At 34.0% G+C, this 15,957-nt stretch overlaps 2 protein-coding genes and 1 long non-coding RNA gene across 5 annotated transcripts; all 3 read right to left on the bottom strand.

Moving 5' to 3' along the window:
• Nucleotides 1-3,448: 3,448 nt before the first annotated feature.
• On the bottom strand, nucleotides 3,449-5,491 carry LOC112750261 (uncharacterized). Its single transcript, XM_025798897.3, has 4 exons — nucleotides 5,385-5,491; nucleotides 5,008-5,292; nucleotides 4,813-4,920; nucleotides 3,449-4,099 (listed from the first exon to the last, which is right to left on the bottom strand). The coding sequence occupies exons 2-4, from the start codon at nucleotides 5,209-5,211 to the stop codon at nucleotides 3,524-3,526; spliced, it is 888 nt and encodes a 295-aa protein (XP_025654682.1). The 5' UTR covers nucleotides 5,212-5,292; nucleotides 5,385-5,491; the 3' UTR covers nucleotides 3,449-3,523.
• On the bottom strand, nucleotides 5,234-6,180 carry LOC140178946 (uncharacterized). Its single transcript, XM_072216392.1, has 2 exons — nucleotides 5,792-6,180; nucleotides 5,234-5,511 (listed from the first exon to the last, which is right to left on the bottom strand). The coding sequence occupies exons 1-2, from the start codon at nucleotides 6,175-6,177 to the stop codon at nucleotides 5,367-5,369; spliced, it is 531 nt and encodes a 176-aa protein (XP_072072493.1). The 5' UTR covers nucleotides 6,178-6,180; the 3' UTR covers nucleotides 5,234-5,366.
• A 783-nt stretch (nucleotides 6,181-6,963) lies between these two features.
• On the bottom strand, nucleotides 6,964-15,304 carry LOC112750262 (uncharacterized). Of its 3 annotated transcripts, none has more exons than XR_011872999.1 (6): nucleotides 14,895-15,304; nucleotides 13,085-13,115; nucleotides 12,779-12,869; nucleotides 12,625-12,684; nucleotides 11,351-11,403; nucleotides 6,964-7,050 (listed from the first exon to the last, which is right to left on the bottom strand). It is a non-coding gene; the product is annotated as an uncharacterized lncRNA (long non-coding RNA). The 3 variants fall into 3 exon arrangements; XR_003175582.3 differs by lacking the exon at nucleotides 6,964-7,050 and adding an exon at nucleotides 10,707-10,933; XR_011873000.1 differs by lacking the exons at nucleotides 11,351-11,403; nucleotides 12,625-12,684; nucleotides 12,779-12,869; nucleotides 13,085-13,115; nucleotides 14,895-15,304 and adding exons at nucleotides 7,362-8,223; nucleotides 8,316-8,460.
• Between the last annotated feature and the right edge of the window lie 653 nt (nucleotides 15,305-15,957).

Genomic DNA, 15,957 nt, shown 5'->3' with positions numbered 1-15,957 from the left:
TTTGATCTGCTAAAGATATTTTAGGCTCTTCTATGCAAATTTTTTATGCTCTTTAATCAATTCTTTATAATGAAAGTAGTAGTTGAAAATGACAATCAAGTTAGATTGGAGCATGGTTATCAAATCGCAATTCACATCAGGAATCGTTGTGCAAATTATGAAAATAATTGATAAAATTGCCAACATAGAGACATCACAATTCACATTTAATATTAAATTATTTTTAATAAATAAATTTTATTAATTTATATCTACAGATTTTGAAAAACGTGAATATAAATTGTATTGATTTCCAAAATTTCTGGTCATTTGAATTTTTTCAGATTTGAGATCTGAAAATTGTGAGGATAACGATTTGGTCTGAATTTTAAGCTGTTGGATATTTAGGTTTAGTTGGTCTCTGTGCTATTTCGTTATTTTTTAAAAGAGTGGGTATTTTCCTGTTTGCGCATCTTCTCGGCTCTTAGGATTTACTTTATAATTAAATAAGGTATTGAGAAAGATTATTACGATATATATTTTGGTTCTGTTGTGTAATCCTGTGATGGTACATATATTTCATGGATAAAGCCTAAAATAAAATTTCATTGATAATTCTCTAATGGATAGTCATCTATCTATGGTTTGAAAGCATTAATGTTAGCTTTATTTCATGTCTTAATCTTCTGCTAATGCATCCTCACTTTTCTTTCTCCTTTGTAGATTTTTTTTTATCTGTTTGGTCTCAAGAAACATGGTGTCATCGAGTTTGGAGAATTTGTTCAATCATTGGGTGTATTTCTCCCAGATGCATCTATGGAAGGCAAGATCAACTGTAAGATAGAACCATTACATAATAATGATTCATATTCATATCTCATATCTTCTTTTTGCTCCCTCAAGAATCATATGCATGATTTATTATATTGGACTGCATAAATGATTTATATTCAATCATTTATCATTATATTAAGTTATTTATAATGATTTTTCAGTTGCTTTTCGGTTATATGATCTAAGATAGATAGGGTATATTATTGAACCTGAAGAGGTAGAGTGCTTTTTCTATTTCCTTTTAGCAAATCAGCATTAAGTATTAGCGGCTAATATTGCTTGCTCTTCGAAATATATGAATATTCTATTATTATTATTAGTTCAATATTTTGTATGCATATATTATCAAAAAGAAATTTCCGATCAAAATTGAAAATTTTGCTTGCTCTTCGAAATATATGAATATTCTATTATTATTATTAGTTCAATATTTTGTATGCATATATTATCAAAAAGAAATTTCCGATCAAAATTGAAAATTTAAATACTTGTGGTCCTTAGAACTTGAAATCAGTAATGCAGATTTTATTTAATCCTTTTCAAAATGTTTGGATTCAGCTCCTCCCCTTCCTCAATTATGAATGCTATGTTGGTTAGTGGTTGTCATGCTAAACAGGATTAAGTACATTTCAGTTAGAATGGAAAGTATTCCATTTTTGTAATTATTATGACGTAAGAATAAGTTAGGGTTTACTCATAAATAATTTGAGCTTTTTTAATTGTGCCTGAATTAACATAATGTAAAGTGCTTTGGAAAAAAAAAGATTTCAGTTTAATTATGAACAATTATTTATTAGATTTTGAAGGCATTCGATTATTAAAACATGTTTGATTCTTTTAGAATCATCACAATTTTTGTTATACTGATTTCAAAACTCATGTACAAATATAACAAGAAGGCTCTAGAAATAAAAAAGAATAAAAAATAGCAACAACAATTATATAATGTGAAATCTTTCTCATTAACGTATATATGATTGGGGGATTCAGGTGATCGTCATTTACAAAAGAAAATTCTATAACGTGAAGTCAGAAGCATACTAATTTAAGCAAGGTAATTGTATATTTGTGGTGTTCTTGTCACTCTCTACATACTTCCTATCTATCAGACTTTCTATTATTTTATTTATGTTTGTGGGTTTTACTGGAAATTTGAGTTGTTTCAAAAAAAAAAGATTGTAATCAGAAATAAGTTCAATTTGTTATTCTATTAGACTTTGTTATTCTATTAGTTCTTCATTTAATTAAATTTCTTTTTTCTTTGGTAGACTAGCTACCTACTCTTTCTCAAATATATAACATTATAATTCATATTTCAATCTTGACTTCCAAATTATTAATGATGATGGAGAGTTGAAAGTGATCAAGACTAATGAGAAATCTGTTTATTATTGTATTCCATCTCTGATATGGAGGTTTTTTTTTCATAATTGAATATAGTTATTTTTCATTATAGAACTAATAATTTAACTAAAAGGACTTTACTTTTTCCTCGGGATGAAGCAAATAAGGAAAGTGACTATAGTATTTGGAATAACAATTCAACCAAATTGTTGCTCCACAATAGGCATCACAAGGACATTACTATTGTAATTATGCTGAATCTGAACACTTAATATTCTGAATTTCACAGGGCTTATGTTTCATTGGCAATATTATTTTCAGGTGCCGTCCTTTTTCTTGCAGTTACGATAGATATATTAGATCATTACATGAGAAAACTTCAAATTAGAAGAAAGACTGTTGTGGTAATGAAAAAATTGGAGGCAACTAAAGTATTGAGAAAAGAAAGAGACAAATCAAAAGTGAAACCATACAGCTAGAATCTAATCTCAAGTCTAAATAGAGGATATGGTATGTATTATGTAAGCACTTTATTGTTTGATTATAGGCTTTAGGCTATTCTTTTTTCTAATTTGCATTTTTTTTGTCTAGTCAACTGAATTGTACATTTCACAACTAGAAAATTGATAAATACAGACAGATTTACAGACAGATTTAGTCTTTATTACAGACGGATTTTTGGTTACCGATGAAATTACCGACGGATTTTGTCCCACTGTAAAAGCCCCGTCGGAAATTATTTACCGACGGATTTTTTTTCCGTCGGAAAATTACCGACGGATTTTTACGATTTACCGACGGATTTTCCCTCTGTAAACCCTCCCTCCATTTCCTGAAGGCGACAAACTTACAGACGGATTTTCCGTCTGTAATTACAGACGGATTTTCCGTCTGTAATTACAGGCAGATTTTCAAACGGATTTTTCGTCTGTAATTACAGACGGATTTTCAGACGGATTTTCCGTCTGTAATTACAGACGGATTTTCCGACGGATTTTCTCTCTGTAATTACAGACGGATTTTTCGACGGATTTTCCGTCTGTAATTTAAACTTTGGAAAATCATGATTACAGACAGAAAATCCGTCTGTAAATCCGTCTGTAAGGTAAAATAGAATTTTTTTTTACTTTTTCTAATTACAAAATAAAATTATTTTCATACAAAATAAATATAAATTTAATACAAATTTTTATCTAATTTATATTTGAATATTTATAATATTTCAAAACATAAACAAATTCATCGTATTATCAAACTAAAAGAAAAGTATTATAAACAAGCAAAGTCAATATAATTCAAAACATAAACAAAATGTATTGATCATCAACTATAATTCCTAGTATATTGTTCAACCATACTAAAACTATCAGCTATAGTCTTCAGTGTCATCTTCATCCTCATCATCATCATAGCCCTCATCCGAAGACATTGAGGGTGGCGGCGGTGGCGGTGGTAGTGGAACTGCACTAGAACTACTTGATGCTCTAACCTTCTCATAATAGCTAACATAAGCCTCATTCCATCTCTTCTGTTTCAGCTTTTCCTTTTTGGCCTTTCCAATTGCCCGTTCCAACTTTTCTAATTTCTTTTGAGTCTTTTCCAAAGGAGCCAAGCGTGTATCTAACAACTTACTAATACGCTCATCTGTTTGTTGAGTAACACGCTGAAAAAGCTCTTCATTGAGATTATGAATCTGTTCTCGCAAATCAGGAACAGAATTTTGATTTCTTGGTGCTCTTCCAGATACAGAATTGGCAGAAGTGGTTCCAGACTTGATAGAGCTAGAAAAGAATGACCCTTTTCCGTAAACTCGATTCTTCTTTTGCCCACCACACACTTCCTCCCAAATCAAGTCTTCATCAATTGGTTGTAGCTCCATTCCCTGTGCTTGAGCCTCGGCATGTTGAGCCTGAACTTCTGCCAACTTTTTTATAAACTTCTCCTGTTGCACAATGATTATATCAATTATATTATTATTATTAAGACAAATAGCCATGCATATTACTTAATAGAAAACTTTTAGATTTTGCACAAAACTTTTCAAATTGTATATATTTAAATTCAAACAATAGAAAACTCCAATAATTGGGACATGCTACTATGGTTTAAGTACAGCATTAGTGACCCTCTAATGATGATTTACTAGTAAAAGAAACGCTACTTGTGACATTCCTGGATCTTGATCAGCCAAGCCAACTCTTATTTAAAGTATTTTAACAACTGACAATGCCGTGGAAGTACTTAATGAACTGAATTTCCTTTTGGAAGAACATGATTCTTAACTTTCATTAATTCAAGGAAAATTGGGTATATGCCAACAGATTATTAGTTCTTGTAAACACCCCTGCAAGCTGCAAACATTTCAAGCTACTAGATTACCATATTCCAAGAGAATAATGCATGCTTCACATGCATTCTACACAAGATTAAGATTGGTGAACTGTATTATCTCTTAAGGAGATGTGTCAAATGGCTTAGACTATAGAAACTTGGAAGAAAAGAAACCAACTATAAAATCACAAAGCACAAAACTGAATAATAATAATAATAATGTTGAACATAGTTAGGACCACTAAATACAGTAATGTTAATGCCAGACAGCTAGAAATTAGTTAATAATTTTGACATAGGAGGAGTATTTATACTATATCTCACATGAGTGTCTTGAGAGCGCTTGTCCACCCATTTAGACTTGTCACTTTTAAGTGTGTGGGTTTCTTTGAAGACCTCCTCGTGGGTTGGTGTACGGCCCAACTGCTTCTTCTGTTCCACATGAAATACAAAATAAGAAAAATTTTACATAAATAGATGTCTATTAAATAAGATCTAAAGCCACTTAAATTATATTACCATCCTCTCTATAGTTGAGCTCAATGGAATAGAACCACCGCAATGGACAGAACCACCTAAGAGTGACGCTCGATTCTCTCTTGCTTTTTTCCTTATATTTTTCCATTTCTCATCTGTTTCCCAATACCTTTCCAATACCTTTTTGTAAGCAGGAATTAGCCATTCGTGGGTTGTATCCACACCCTCACGGATATCTGACATCATTTGGCTAAATCACTTACTTGTCCTATACTTGAAAGCCCTCTAGAAAAACTCATCATCATCATCATCAATAAGAAAGTGGCTCTGCACATACTCATCAAGTTGCTACTTATAAGATTCAAATCACATGAACAATATTCAATCCAAAATAATTTTATTCAATCCAACACTTTTACCTTCCACTCCTTAAACCAAAGCTTCTTTGTCGGAAGAGGGACATCTCCAAACTTTTTGTACGGTTTATCATATCGTTTCTTGATGATCTCTGTAATCTTCTGAGAACCAGGAAGGAAAGGTAACCAACTGATAATTTCATAAAGAATTGACAAGTTAGGAAACTAAAAAAAATAGTTTTAAGTCATTAGCACTTTAATTTGAAATTAAAATATAGTAGTAAACACATTTAGATTAGGAGTAGTAAAAGAAGAAGAGTGATTAGTATTACTTGCTGAAAGAGTAATAAGAGGAATAGGTAATGCAGTATGTAAAAATTGTGTAGAAGAGTAATAAGAGAAATAGGTAATGCAGTATGGGAAATCCACTAGAAGCTGCTATTTTAATTATGGAGAGATCCAAATTTTACCTTGTTTTTCCATCGGGAACCAATCTTTCTTTTGTGACACTATTAGGAACCGATGCAGTCTCTGATGGAGGAGATGTACTAGAGCTTCTAGGTGTCACTGAATCAACTAATAGATTGGAATTGCGAAGCGGAGGAGGAATCGAAATTGGAGGAGGGGGTGGAGGAGGGGGACCCATACATCCTGGAGTAGGCCAACTTGGTGGAAGAAGACCCGTGTAGCCTGGATTAGGTACCATCAAATACAGTTGCTGGCTAAGTGATCCTGACTGAAAATCTGGCACAACCGAAGTCCCAGAAGAGGTGGAGGTGGTTGAAATAGCGGCTGCGGCAGTGGTGCGAGAACTTCTATGACCCTTGACACCTTTACCCTTGACCCGAGGAGCCATGACCTACATATATATTCAAGGACTATTATGAACAAAACTATCTGCAGAATATCATTTTGATAAGATATCATAAGTCAGAAATTGTGAATGCCTTAACAAAATTTTGAAATTCAATCCGTAGAGTAATAACTTAACTTTACTACAAGAAATTTTTGTTAGTTTAAATAACTTAACCCATTATGAGGCTTAACAAGAAAGCCAGTTAAAATGGATCAAATCTGATTGACAGTTATCATCAATCGAAAAAGCAAGAACCTTAAACAATGCCCTGAAATTAACTGGTTATGTTGCTTATACTTTCTTTAAACCTTGGAATCTTTGTGGCTTAGTAGTAAGCAACCACAATGTCATCAGCAGATACATTCCAAAGAAGGAAAGAACCGTTAAGATGGCACCTTTTTTTCACTAGGCTAGCCCTTTATTTTATTTTATTTATTATTATTTTTGACAGTCTTTCTTTTATTTTTTTTTCCATAGGAAATGATACATAACATTTAAGTCATTAACATCTGAATATCTTTCAATCACACTACAAAATAAGCATAAAAAGGATCACATTCACACGGCATATGTATCCATAGAGAGCTAGAGAAATGACTTACCTTCCAGAGAAAGCCAAAATGCCAGTAGTTAGAAGGCCTCCAAACTGCACAAAAAAAATGCTGAGTCGAAGAGGAAAGAGAAAAAAATTGATGTCTTAATTTCACAAACACTTGATAGCTGTAACATCTAAACTCTAAAGAGGAAAAAAGCAAGGAACTTTGAGAAATGGGAACTTACAATATTGAGATTTTTTGTCAATGGAGCACCAAGTAAGGCAGCAGAGATTAAAAACAGAGAGAGAGATTCAATGAATTTCCTTCACTACTGCCACTGCAACAAAGAGAGAGATTCAATCTTCAAACCAAACTGTAAGAAAGATATTAAAAACAATAAGAAAGAATATGAAGCTTCCTAAATTTCAGAAAAGGGACAAGAAAAAAAATTCCAGTGGTGCTTTAGACATGTCAGCTTAATGAGTGTGGGACAGAGTTATGCTTTAAATATATTGAATTTTTAAGACAACTAGATTAAGTTACATGACAACATATGTAAAGAACAATATATATAAGCTAAATATTAAGAACAATATATGTAAAGAACAATATATATAAGCTAAAACAATACAAGCTAAAAATGATTACCCTATTAAAAATCAATATCATCATCAAAGTCTGCAACATCATCATCTTCATTTTTATTAGCCCCAGAACTAGAGCCGATGGACAATTCAACAATGCGGTCCTCTCCAAATGGAGACTTAAGACTGATAGGAGGCTCGGTGTCAGAAATCCTAGAAGGATTGCTCTCATCCGCTTGATAAGCTACATCATTCTCTTCCCCATCCTCCTCTACATGTACATGATTGATTTCAATTCGACCTCTTGGTTTAGTGTTTACAACAACACGCCACATAGACTTGCAATTTCCAGGATAAGGTAAGAAGTAAACTTGTTTAGCTTTTTGGGCGACAATCAAATGATCATAGTGGCGATATCTTTTACTATGGTTGACTTCAGTTATTTTGTAGTCATTATGAATACGTGTTCCATTTGGACGACTTGGATCATACCATTGACATTTGAATAAAACAACTCGATTATAGTCACTACCAGTGTATTCAAGCTCGAGTATATCTTCTAATACTCCAAACCAATCACTTTCCCCGCTGCCTATATCACCTTTAACAAACACACCGGTGTTATCGGTTTGTTTCCCTTTTGACCTTGCAAGGGTATGAAATGTATATCCATTTACTTTATAAATTGGATAACTTGTTGCTTTGTTTGAAGGACCCCAAGAAAGTGATTGCAAACCAGGATCAACAATTTCATTACATTGATTTTGAACCTAGTTAGAAACATGCAACAAATTATAAGATATGTGATGCAAATCTTTAGTTAGAAACCTTTACAATAAATGATACGAATTTATGCACTTACATATGATGCAAACCAAGGGGGAAATCGGTCATCGCTTTCTCCAGGACAAGTTTCTTTCCAAAACCTTGATGAAAGTAGGACTAGAGTTTATAAGCTATGGGATTCGTTAGTAGAAAAAGTGTAATTAACTGTTTAATAAAAGATTTGGGCACTTACATGTAGAAAGGGCTAACTTTGCTTTCATTGAGTAGAATATGCAAATGAGCTGCGGCCTTGTCTCGTTCATCTAACCAATGATCTTTAGCTTTACCAACCTTGCGACCAGGTCTATTAAATATTGATAAAGAGGCTTTAATTGTGTCTCTGCCGCCATCATTTCTTCCCACACGGGTTTGCCTCGATAAGATATGTGGTTCAAAGTAGAAAGAAACAAAACTTGAAGTCTCCTTTGCCAAGAAAGCCTCACAAATCGAACCTTCAACCCTTGATCTATTTTTCACTGTTCGATTGAATGCTCCTATCACCCGTTCAAACGGATACATCCACCTATATTGGACAGGTCCACACACACGTGCCTCATATGCTAGATGAATTGGCAAATGCTCCATCACATTAAAGAATCCCGGGGGAAATATCCTTTCTAACTTGCAAAGGATAATGGAAATATTCTGCTCCATAACCTCTAAATCATGAACCTTGAGAGTGGTTGAACACAAGTCTTTGAAAAACTGGCTTAACTCGGTAAGAGGCTTCCATATATTTGTAGGTAGTTCTCTGAATGCAGTTGGAAGCAAGCACTGCATAAAAATATGACAATCATGGCTCTTCATACCAATAAACCTCCCCTGGGAAAGACTTACACATCTAGCAAGGTTAGATGCATAACCATCTGGAAATCTAAGTTGTTGCACCCACCTATACACGTCTTGTTGTTGTTCAGAAGTTAAAGTATAAGCTGCCTTAGGTTTGGACCAACAATTATCACTGACATGCCGCAAATGTAAATCTGGACGCTTGCACAGTTCAGCCAGGTCTAACCTAGCCTTTTCATTGTCTTTAGTTCTATCAGTTTCCATAACAGTATTCATTATGTTATCAAGCACATTCTTCTCTATGTGCATTACATCAAGACAGTGACGAACCAGGTTATCCTTCCAATAAGGTAACTCCCAAAACACACTTTGCTTAGTCCAATTGTGAGTAATACCATACTCTCGCGATTTGATCCACTTTCCATTATCTGATATCTTCCCAAGTCCTTTAACCCTTTGCCAAATCTCCAAACCACTTAATCTGGTAGGAGCCTCTTCACTTTCTATTTTATTCTTCCTGAAGTCATTCTTATTGCGCCTATAAGGGTGGTTTGTCGGCAAAAACCTCCGATGACAATCAAACCATGATGCCTTGCCTCCATGTGATAGTGTAAAAGACTTGGTATCCTCCATGCAAATAGGACATGACAATCTTCCTTGTGTCATCCACCCAGACAACATCCCATAAGCCGGAAAATCATTGATAGTCCACATCAATGCTGCCTTTAAGATGAAATTCTTCTTTTCTACAATATCATACGTCAAAACACCAGGATTCCACAACTCATTTAATTCGTCAATCAAGGGTCCCAAGAATACATCAATGTTGGCTTTAGGGTTATTAGGACCAGGTATTAAGCAAGTCAAGAACAAATAAGGATCTTTCATACACATTCCAGGAGGTAGATTTTATGGAATTACAATTACGGGCCAACAAGAATAAGGCTTGCTAAATTGGATATTTGGGATAAACCCATCAGAGCAAAGACGTAACCTAATGTTTCTAGGCTCCAAAGCAAAATCAGAGTGGATACGGTCAAAGCTTTTCCATGCCTCCCCATGTGACGGATGGGTCATCACGCCATCATCACGTTGGTTTTTTATATGCCACGTCATGTGCGGAGCTGAACTCATTGACGCATAAAGCCTTCGAAGTCTAGGGATTAAGGGTAGGTAGTGCATCCGTCTGACAGGAACTCTCTTGGACTTACAACCACCATCGGAAATAGGCTTGAATCTAGGTGCTTCACAAAACTTGCAACTAGTTAGAGCAGCATCGTCTTTTCGATACAACATGCAATTGTTTGAGCAACAATCTATTTTGATTGCCTTCAATCCAAGCTTTTGCACTAACTTCTTAGCCTCATAGTAATCCCTAGGTATGGCACTACCCTCAGGAGCAATTTACCTAATTAAGGTGGCCCACTGCTTAAATGACTCCTGTGATTGGTTTCCCTCGGCCTTAATGCATAGCATTCTAACAGCTATCGATAGTTGAGAGTGCACACAACCTTCCCACAAAGGCTTTTGAGCTGCCTCAAGAAGATCAAAAAAGTTTTTAGCCTCTACATGAGGATACTCTGGACCAATAGAATCGAAAACCATTTCATGATACCTTCTGGAGTTGTCTTCCCAGCTAATGTCATACATATCACACTCTTCCACATTTGCACCACTTCCTGAACCACCTTCCCCACAATTATTGAATCCCGTCTGATTAATCCCTATGTCGTCAATCTCTCCATGTTCTGTCCAAATCCAATAATTTGGCATAAATCCCTTTTCCCACAAATGCATCTTAATAATGTTCAGCTCTTTATAATTTGTGCATCTACACTTAACGCATGGGCATCTACACTTTCCTTCTGACTTCACAACATCTAACTTACTAATTGTTTTTATAAACTCCTCAACCTTGTCATAAAACTCAGGTTTAATACCCCCTCTTGTTGGATTCAACCTATCATACATCCACACTCGATGGTGCCAAGACATTTCTTACGAATTTGATATTTTTAGTACCTATAAATCATCCAACACAAGCAACATTTCATCTATCATACAACATGCTATCAATATTTAACCATATCAATGTTTTCAATGCAATACAAGCAACAACACAACACAAGTAATATTTCATTTAACATACAATACCCTAGAAATCAATGAAGTTTTATAACACAAGAATTGCACTAACCTTAACTCCAAGCAAAAAGTTGAAGGGATTGAGAGAGAGAGAGAGAGAGAGAGAGAGAGAGAGAGAGAGTGTGTGTGTGTGTGTGTGTTAGAGTATTATTTTTATAAAATCATGAGCAAGGGAAATTTGGTAATTTACTATGGCAAAATCACAATCAGAAGACCCAAGAAAAGACCTAATCCAACCACTATAGATAAACAAATCACACAGAATTTTTTGAGAATCAGGGTGTGCTTGCTAACCTCACTGACTGTCACTTGGAGCAGAGAGACAGCTGAATTCTAAGTCGTCGATCCTGTGGAGTAGTATTAAAAAAAATTAATTAAGAAACTTAAATTTCAGCTACATTATTATCAATCTGTAAATGAGTTTTTAATTATTAATTTTATACAAATAAAACTGTAAATGAGTTTTTACTAAAATATATATTATTTTAAATGACTACTTAATTAAGGAGGCTAAGAATAGGAAAATGAAAATGAAAGAAATAATAGTAATTAAGATAAGGGAGAAGTGTAAGAGAAATAAATAGGTAAATATATGGACAGTAATATGTCTAATCAATTAGCAAAATAGTACAGCTGAATAGATAACAAGACACACTATATAATGCTATTATATATAATGCTATATATAAAGAACTAATTATATAGTTTGTGAAAATAGTACAGCTGAATAGATAACAGAAAGACTACTAGAAGGTGGAGGAATTCGATTTCCTAAAGTTCTAGTTTTACTTGGAACCATTTCTTCTGAGTCCCCACCTTTTTTCTTTTTGGTCATATTTCATTACTTTTCTTCATTTGAACAGTAAATGAGGCTTCTCTTCTTTCAGTTCCTATTGTATCTTATAGCAAGATTCTAGCTAAATTATAATTTGTTACCAAATTCAATAATATATTTCCAGTTTAAAAGCATATTTGAATCCTCTTGTTTTCTTTTTTTTTTTACCCTTGACTATAGAAGAAATTGAACCAATGAAAAAAGGGAATAATGATATCAAAATATTAAGGGAGACAGACCTAAGCTAAGGCAAAATTAATGTAATCACAAACTATAAAAGAAAGAAACATGATTAGATATTCCAACATAAATTATGCCACCCTGCATGAAAATAGTGATGGGCTTGTCATGTGATGCAAAAGCCTTCCAAGGTGGGCAATAACTAAATATGTTGATGGCATGGGATCAAATCAAATCACCAAAATAGTGTATACCACAACACATGACAAGGGACAATATCAATAATCATGGCATTGCAGATGCATCAGGTGAAACACCAAATATCATCATTCATCACCATCAGATTTTGAAGGTACCATCCGGTGGAAAAATTAGGGAGCAAAAGTTAATCTGCTAATGATTATCTTTATTATGGTAATAGTCATGTGGATGAAACATAAAATGAAAAAAAAAAGAAAAAAAACAAATGGAATTCCAAGTGGATAATTAGCTCAGAGGAAATCTAATTTCATATTTGAAGGGAAGTTAAGCTGAAAAAGAAAAAATTGCTTACTTTTGTAGAACCTCAACATGGAGAGAGCGGCTTTGACTCCCAAATTGTTGACCTCAGCATCTGAACAAGAACAAACAATTAAAGTAGTAAGTCCCATTTCCATAATATGTGAGAGAGAGAGAGAGAGAGAGAGAGAGAAAGAGAGAGAGAACACCTTGCAGTCCTTGGTGCTCAAGTCTAAGGAATCAGAATGGAGTTGTCAAGTGGAAAAGATGGAAGCAGATATCAGTACTTTCAAGTCTACACTGAACACCAAAGAACAAGAAATAAGGGAGCTTCAAACAGAACTTGAAAAATGTTTTTGTGCAACTGAAGAGAAACATATGGAACTCTTGATCTTTAAATCGCAACTTGCAGAGGCTGATTCCAAATCATTTTTGGCAGAAACTGATAAAGCAGTTTGTATCAGTGAGAATGAAGATTTGCTTTGTCTCAGTAAAGAACAAAAACATAGACTCACATTTACATCAAATCAGAACCACATTGGTCCCCTGCATTGCAAATTACAAAAATCAAAAGCTGAAAAATATATATAGGACTACTAAATTTCAACATCATCAACAACCACCTTAGATTATTTTTCTGTTACATAACTCCTCAATCCAATTAAGAAACAAAAAGAATCAGTAAAGGAAAGAAATATAAATCAATTGAAGAAAAAAGAGTCTCTAAAATCCAAAGAATATTTTTCAGATAATATGATCAAATGGTACAGATATAAATGATAAAGGACGAAAATAAAGGAATATAGAAACATAAAAAAACCAGGTATCGAATTTTTTTTTTCCATAGATATTTGCATTACTTAGAGGAGTTACCTCTTTTAAATCACAGGGAAAAAAATTTGTACGATACAAGTTCTGTGGAAGAAAAAGAGATAATCTGCTGGATCCATCTCATATCATTGATGAAAATAAATCACCACCAGAATCCATCTCATTAAAATTATTTGAAACAGAGATATGAATGGAGAGAATCAAGCAAGTAATCAAAGACTTGAATTTTTTGTAATTGGGAGGAAGAGTTGAAACTTGAAAAGTTGAAGCTTTCATCATGTGTAGAAACTAGAAAGAACCTTGGTGCTAAAGTGGAAATATAAATTAATAAATTAAGCTTTGACATCTCTTAAGAGGAAATATCATAATATAAACATATAAATAAAATTGATTATAATATTATAATTATTCAAATCCATACAGTCATATTCAGATATATATATTCTAGGAATTATATTCTAAGATACTATCACATTTTAAATTCAAATAAATATATGACAAATTAAATAATTGACATATAAGTACTTGGCCCTTAAACAAAAGTAGTATGCAGTAGTGTAAAAGTTTTTGTAATGTAATTTTATTTTTCTAAAGAACACAGTGGAGCATATACAATAATCCAATAATAAAAACAAAAAAGAGTGAGGTGAGTGATGTGTCACAAAATCTTAATACGACAAACATCTCATTCATTCTCTCATTTTCAATGTTATTAACATACAAATGCATGTTGAGAAAGGTTACTATAAAACAATACAATACACACGGTCCTGCAAGAGATATATATATATATAAAGCTGTTGTGTTGTATATGTATAAAGACAAATATCACTGTCCCTTTCTTTTTCATCAAAATGGCCAAACCATGTAAGTGGTGCTACCTTTTATTTAATTTTTAGAGAAAAAATGAAGAAATTAAACTATATAAGATAAAATAGGAAAGCTTTCATCAATGTGAAAATAAAAAAAGGAGCTAAAGTGGATTGTTGATCAAAAACTGTTCCTTGGTGCTCAAATCTAAGGAATCAGAATGGAGTTGTCAAGTGGAAAAGATGGAAGCAGATATCAGTACTTTCAAGTCTACACTGAACACCAAAGAACAAGAAATAAGGGAGCTTCAAACAGAACTTGAAAAATGTTTTTGTGCAATTGAAGAGAAACATATGGAACTCTTGATCTTTAAATCGCAACTTGCAGAGGCTGACTCCAAATCATTTTTGGGAGAAACTGATAAAGCAGTTTGTATCAGTGAGAATGAAGATTTGCTTTGTCTCAGTACAGAGCATATGAGATTGAAACCATATAAGCACACATAAACACACCTAAGCATGATCAAAATGAACAGCAAAACTCAACTAGGCATTTTGTCAAGCACTAACTGTGCATTACACTTTCAATGTGATTCACTCAGTAATAAGCATACATATACTCCAAATCTAACACGGGAGAAAAAGGAGCTGTTCACAACACTGGAGAAAAAGAGCATTTACTCACCGGCTGCGAGGAAGAAGGGCAGTGGCAGAAACACAACGGCGACACAGAGAGAGAAGGAGAGCGCTCGAATAGAGGAGACGGCCAACGAGCTTCCAAACGACGGCGAGGGAGCTTCCAATCACGGCAACACAGCTTCCTACGACGGCAACAGATCTTTTACGGTGGCGGTGGAGGCTGTGTCTGTGTAGGGGCTGCGGTGGTTGCGCCGCTGCGGGGCTGCGAGGCTGTGGGGGTTGCGGGGAGCTGCGAGGGCTGATGCAGAAGCTGCGTGGCTGCAGTGGCGGCAGAGACTGCGGTGGCTATGGGCGGCGGGCTGCAGGGCAAAGAGCTCGAAGGATGTGGGCAAAGAGTTAGAATAGAGTGTGAATGGGATTTTCCGACAAAGACCTATAAAATTAGGGTTTTCAATATTTCCGACGGATTTAATTTAAATTACAGACGGATTTTCCGTCTGTAATAATTTAATAAAACGCACGTTTCGTCTGCATAATTACAGATGGAAAATCCATCTGTAACCATTCCACGGAAAAAAAAATTAATTTTTCCGACGGAATTATAGACGGATTTTCTTTTCCGTCTGTAATTTATGTTAATCTATTTTTTTTGTTTTCCGACAAAAAAATCCCTCTGAAATTCCGTCTGTATTTCAGTGGGATAAAATTCGTCGGAAATATCCGTCTGTAATAACTAAGTTTCTAGTAGTGTTTATACCGACATATATTCATGTTTTGAAGCTAAATATGGAAGCTAAATTGTAAATTTCAATGACCACGAAGGCTGTTTTCAAGAGTTTAGAATTCTTTTCACCATTAACAATTTTCAAAATAAAATCAAAGAGGCTATCTTTTTCCCTTTAGAGTTATGTTATCCTTTGGTCTTTACGGTATTGGGATTTAAACCTACTATTTTGTAATATATAGTCTGCAAATTTTTTTTAATTGCTATGAATATATTTTTGTTATTTTTTGTGGGTTTAAAAATTAACTAAATATATTGGATCCTATTAGTATTCATTGATCACTATTAATTACCTACTACTGTTATTTTTCATTTTCACTGTTCA

Source organism: Arachis hypogaea, chromosome 15, assembly GCF_003086295.3.
Source record: "Arachis hypogaea cultivar Tifrunner chromosome 15, arahy.Tifrunner.gnm2.J5K5, whole genome shotgun sequence".
In the NCBI taxonomy this organism is placed as follows: Eukaryota; Viridiplantae; Streptophyta; class Magnoliopsida; order Fabales; family Fabaceae; genus Arachis; species Arachis hypogaea.
This window is presented reverse-complemented; position numbering and strand designations above follow the sequence as displayed.

Excerpts from the sequence above, each read along its gene's own strand:
- LOC112750261 (XM_025798897.3), bottom strand. The coding sequence starts at position 5,211 with ATGATGTCAGATATCCGTGAGGGTGTGGATACAACCCACGAATGGCTA. Across the intron at positions 4,921-5,007 it reads GCTCAACTATAGAGAGGATG|AAGAAGCAGTTGGGCCGTAC; the intron begins GTAATATAATTT and ends CATGTGGAACAG. Across the intron at positions 4,100-4,812 it reads AGCGCTCTCAAGACACTCAT|GAGAAGTTTATAAAAAAGTT; the intron begins GTGAGATATAGT and ends ATTGTGCAACAG.
- LOC140178946 (XM_072216392.1), bottom strand. The coding sequence starts at position 6,177 with ATGGCTCCTCGGGTCAAGGGTAAAGGTGTCAAGGGTCATAGAAGTTCT. Across the intron at positions 5,512-5,791 it reads GTTCCCGATGGAAAAACAAG|TTGGTTACCTTTCCTTCCTG; the intron begins GTAAAATTTGGA and ends TGAAATTATCAG.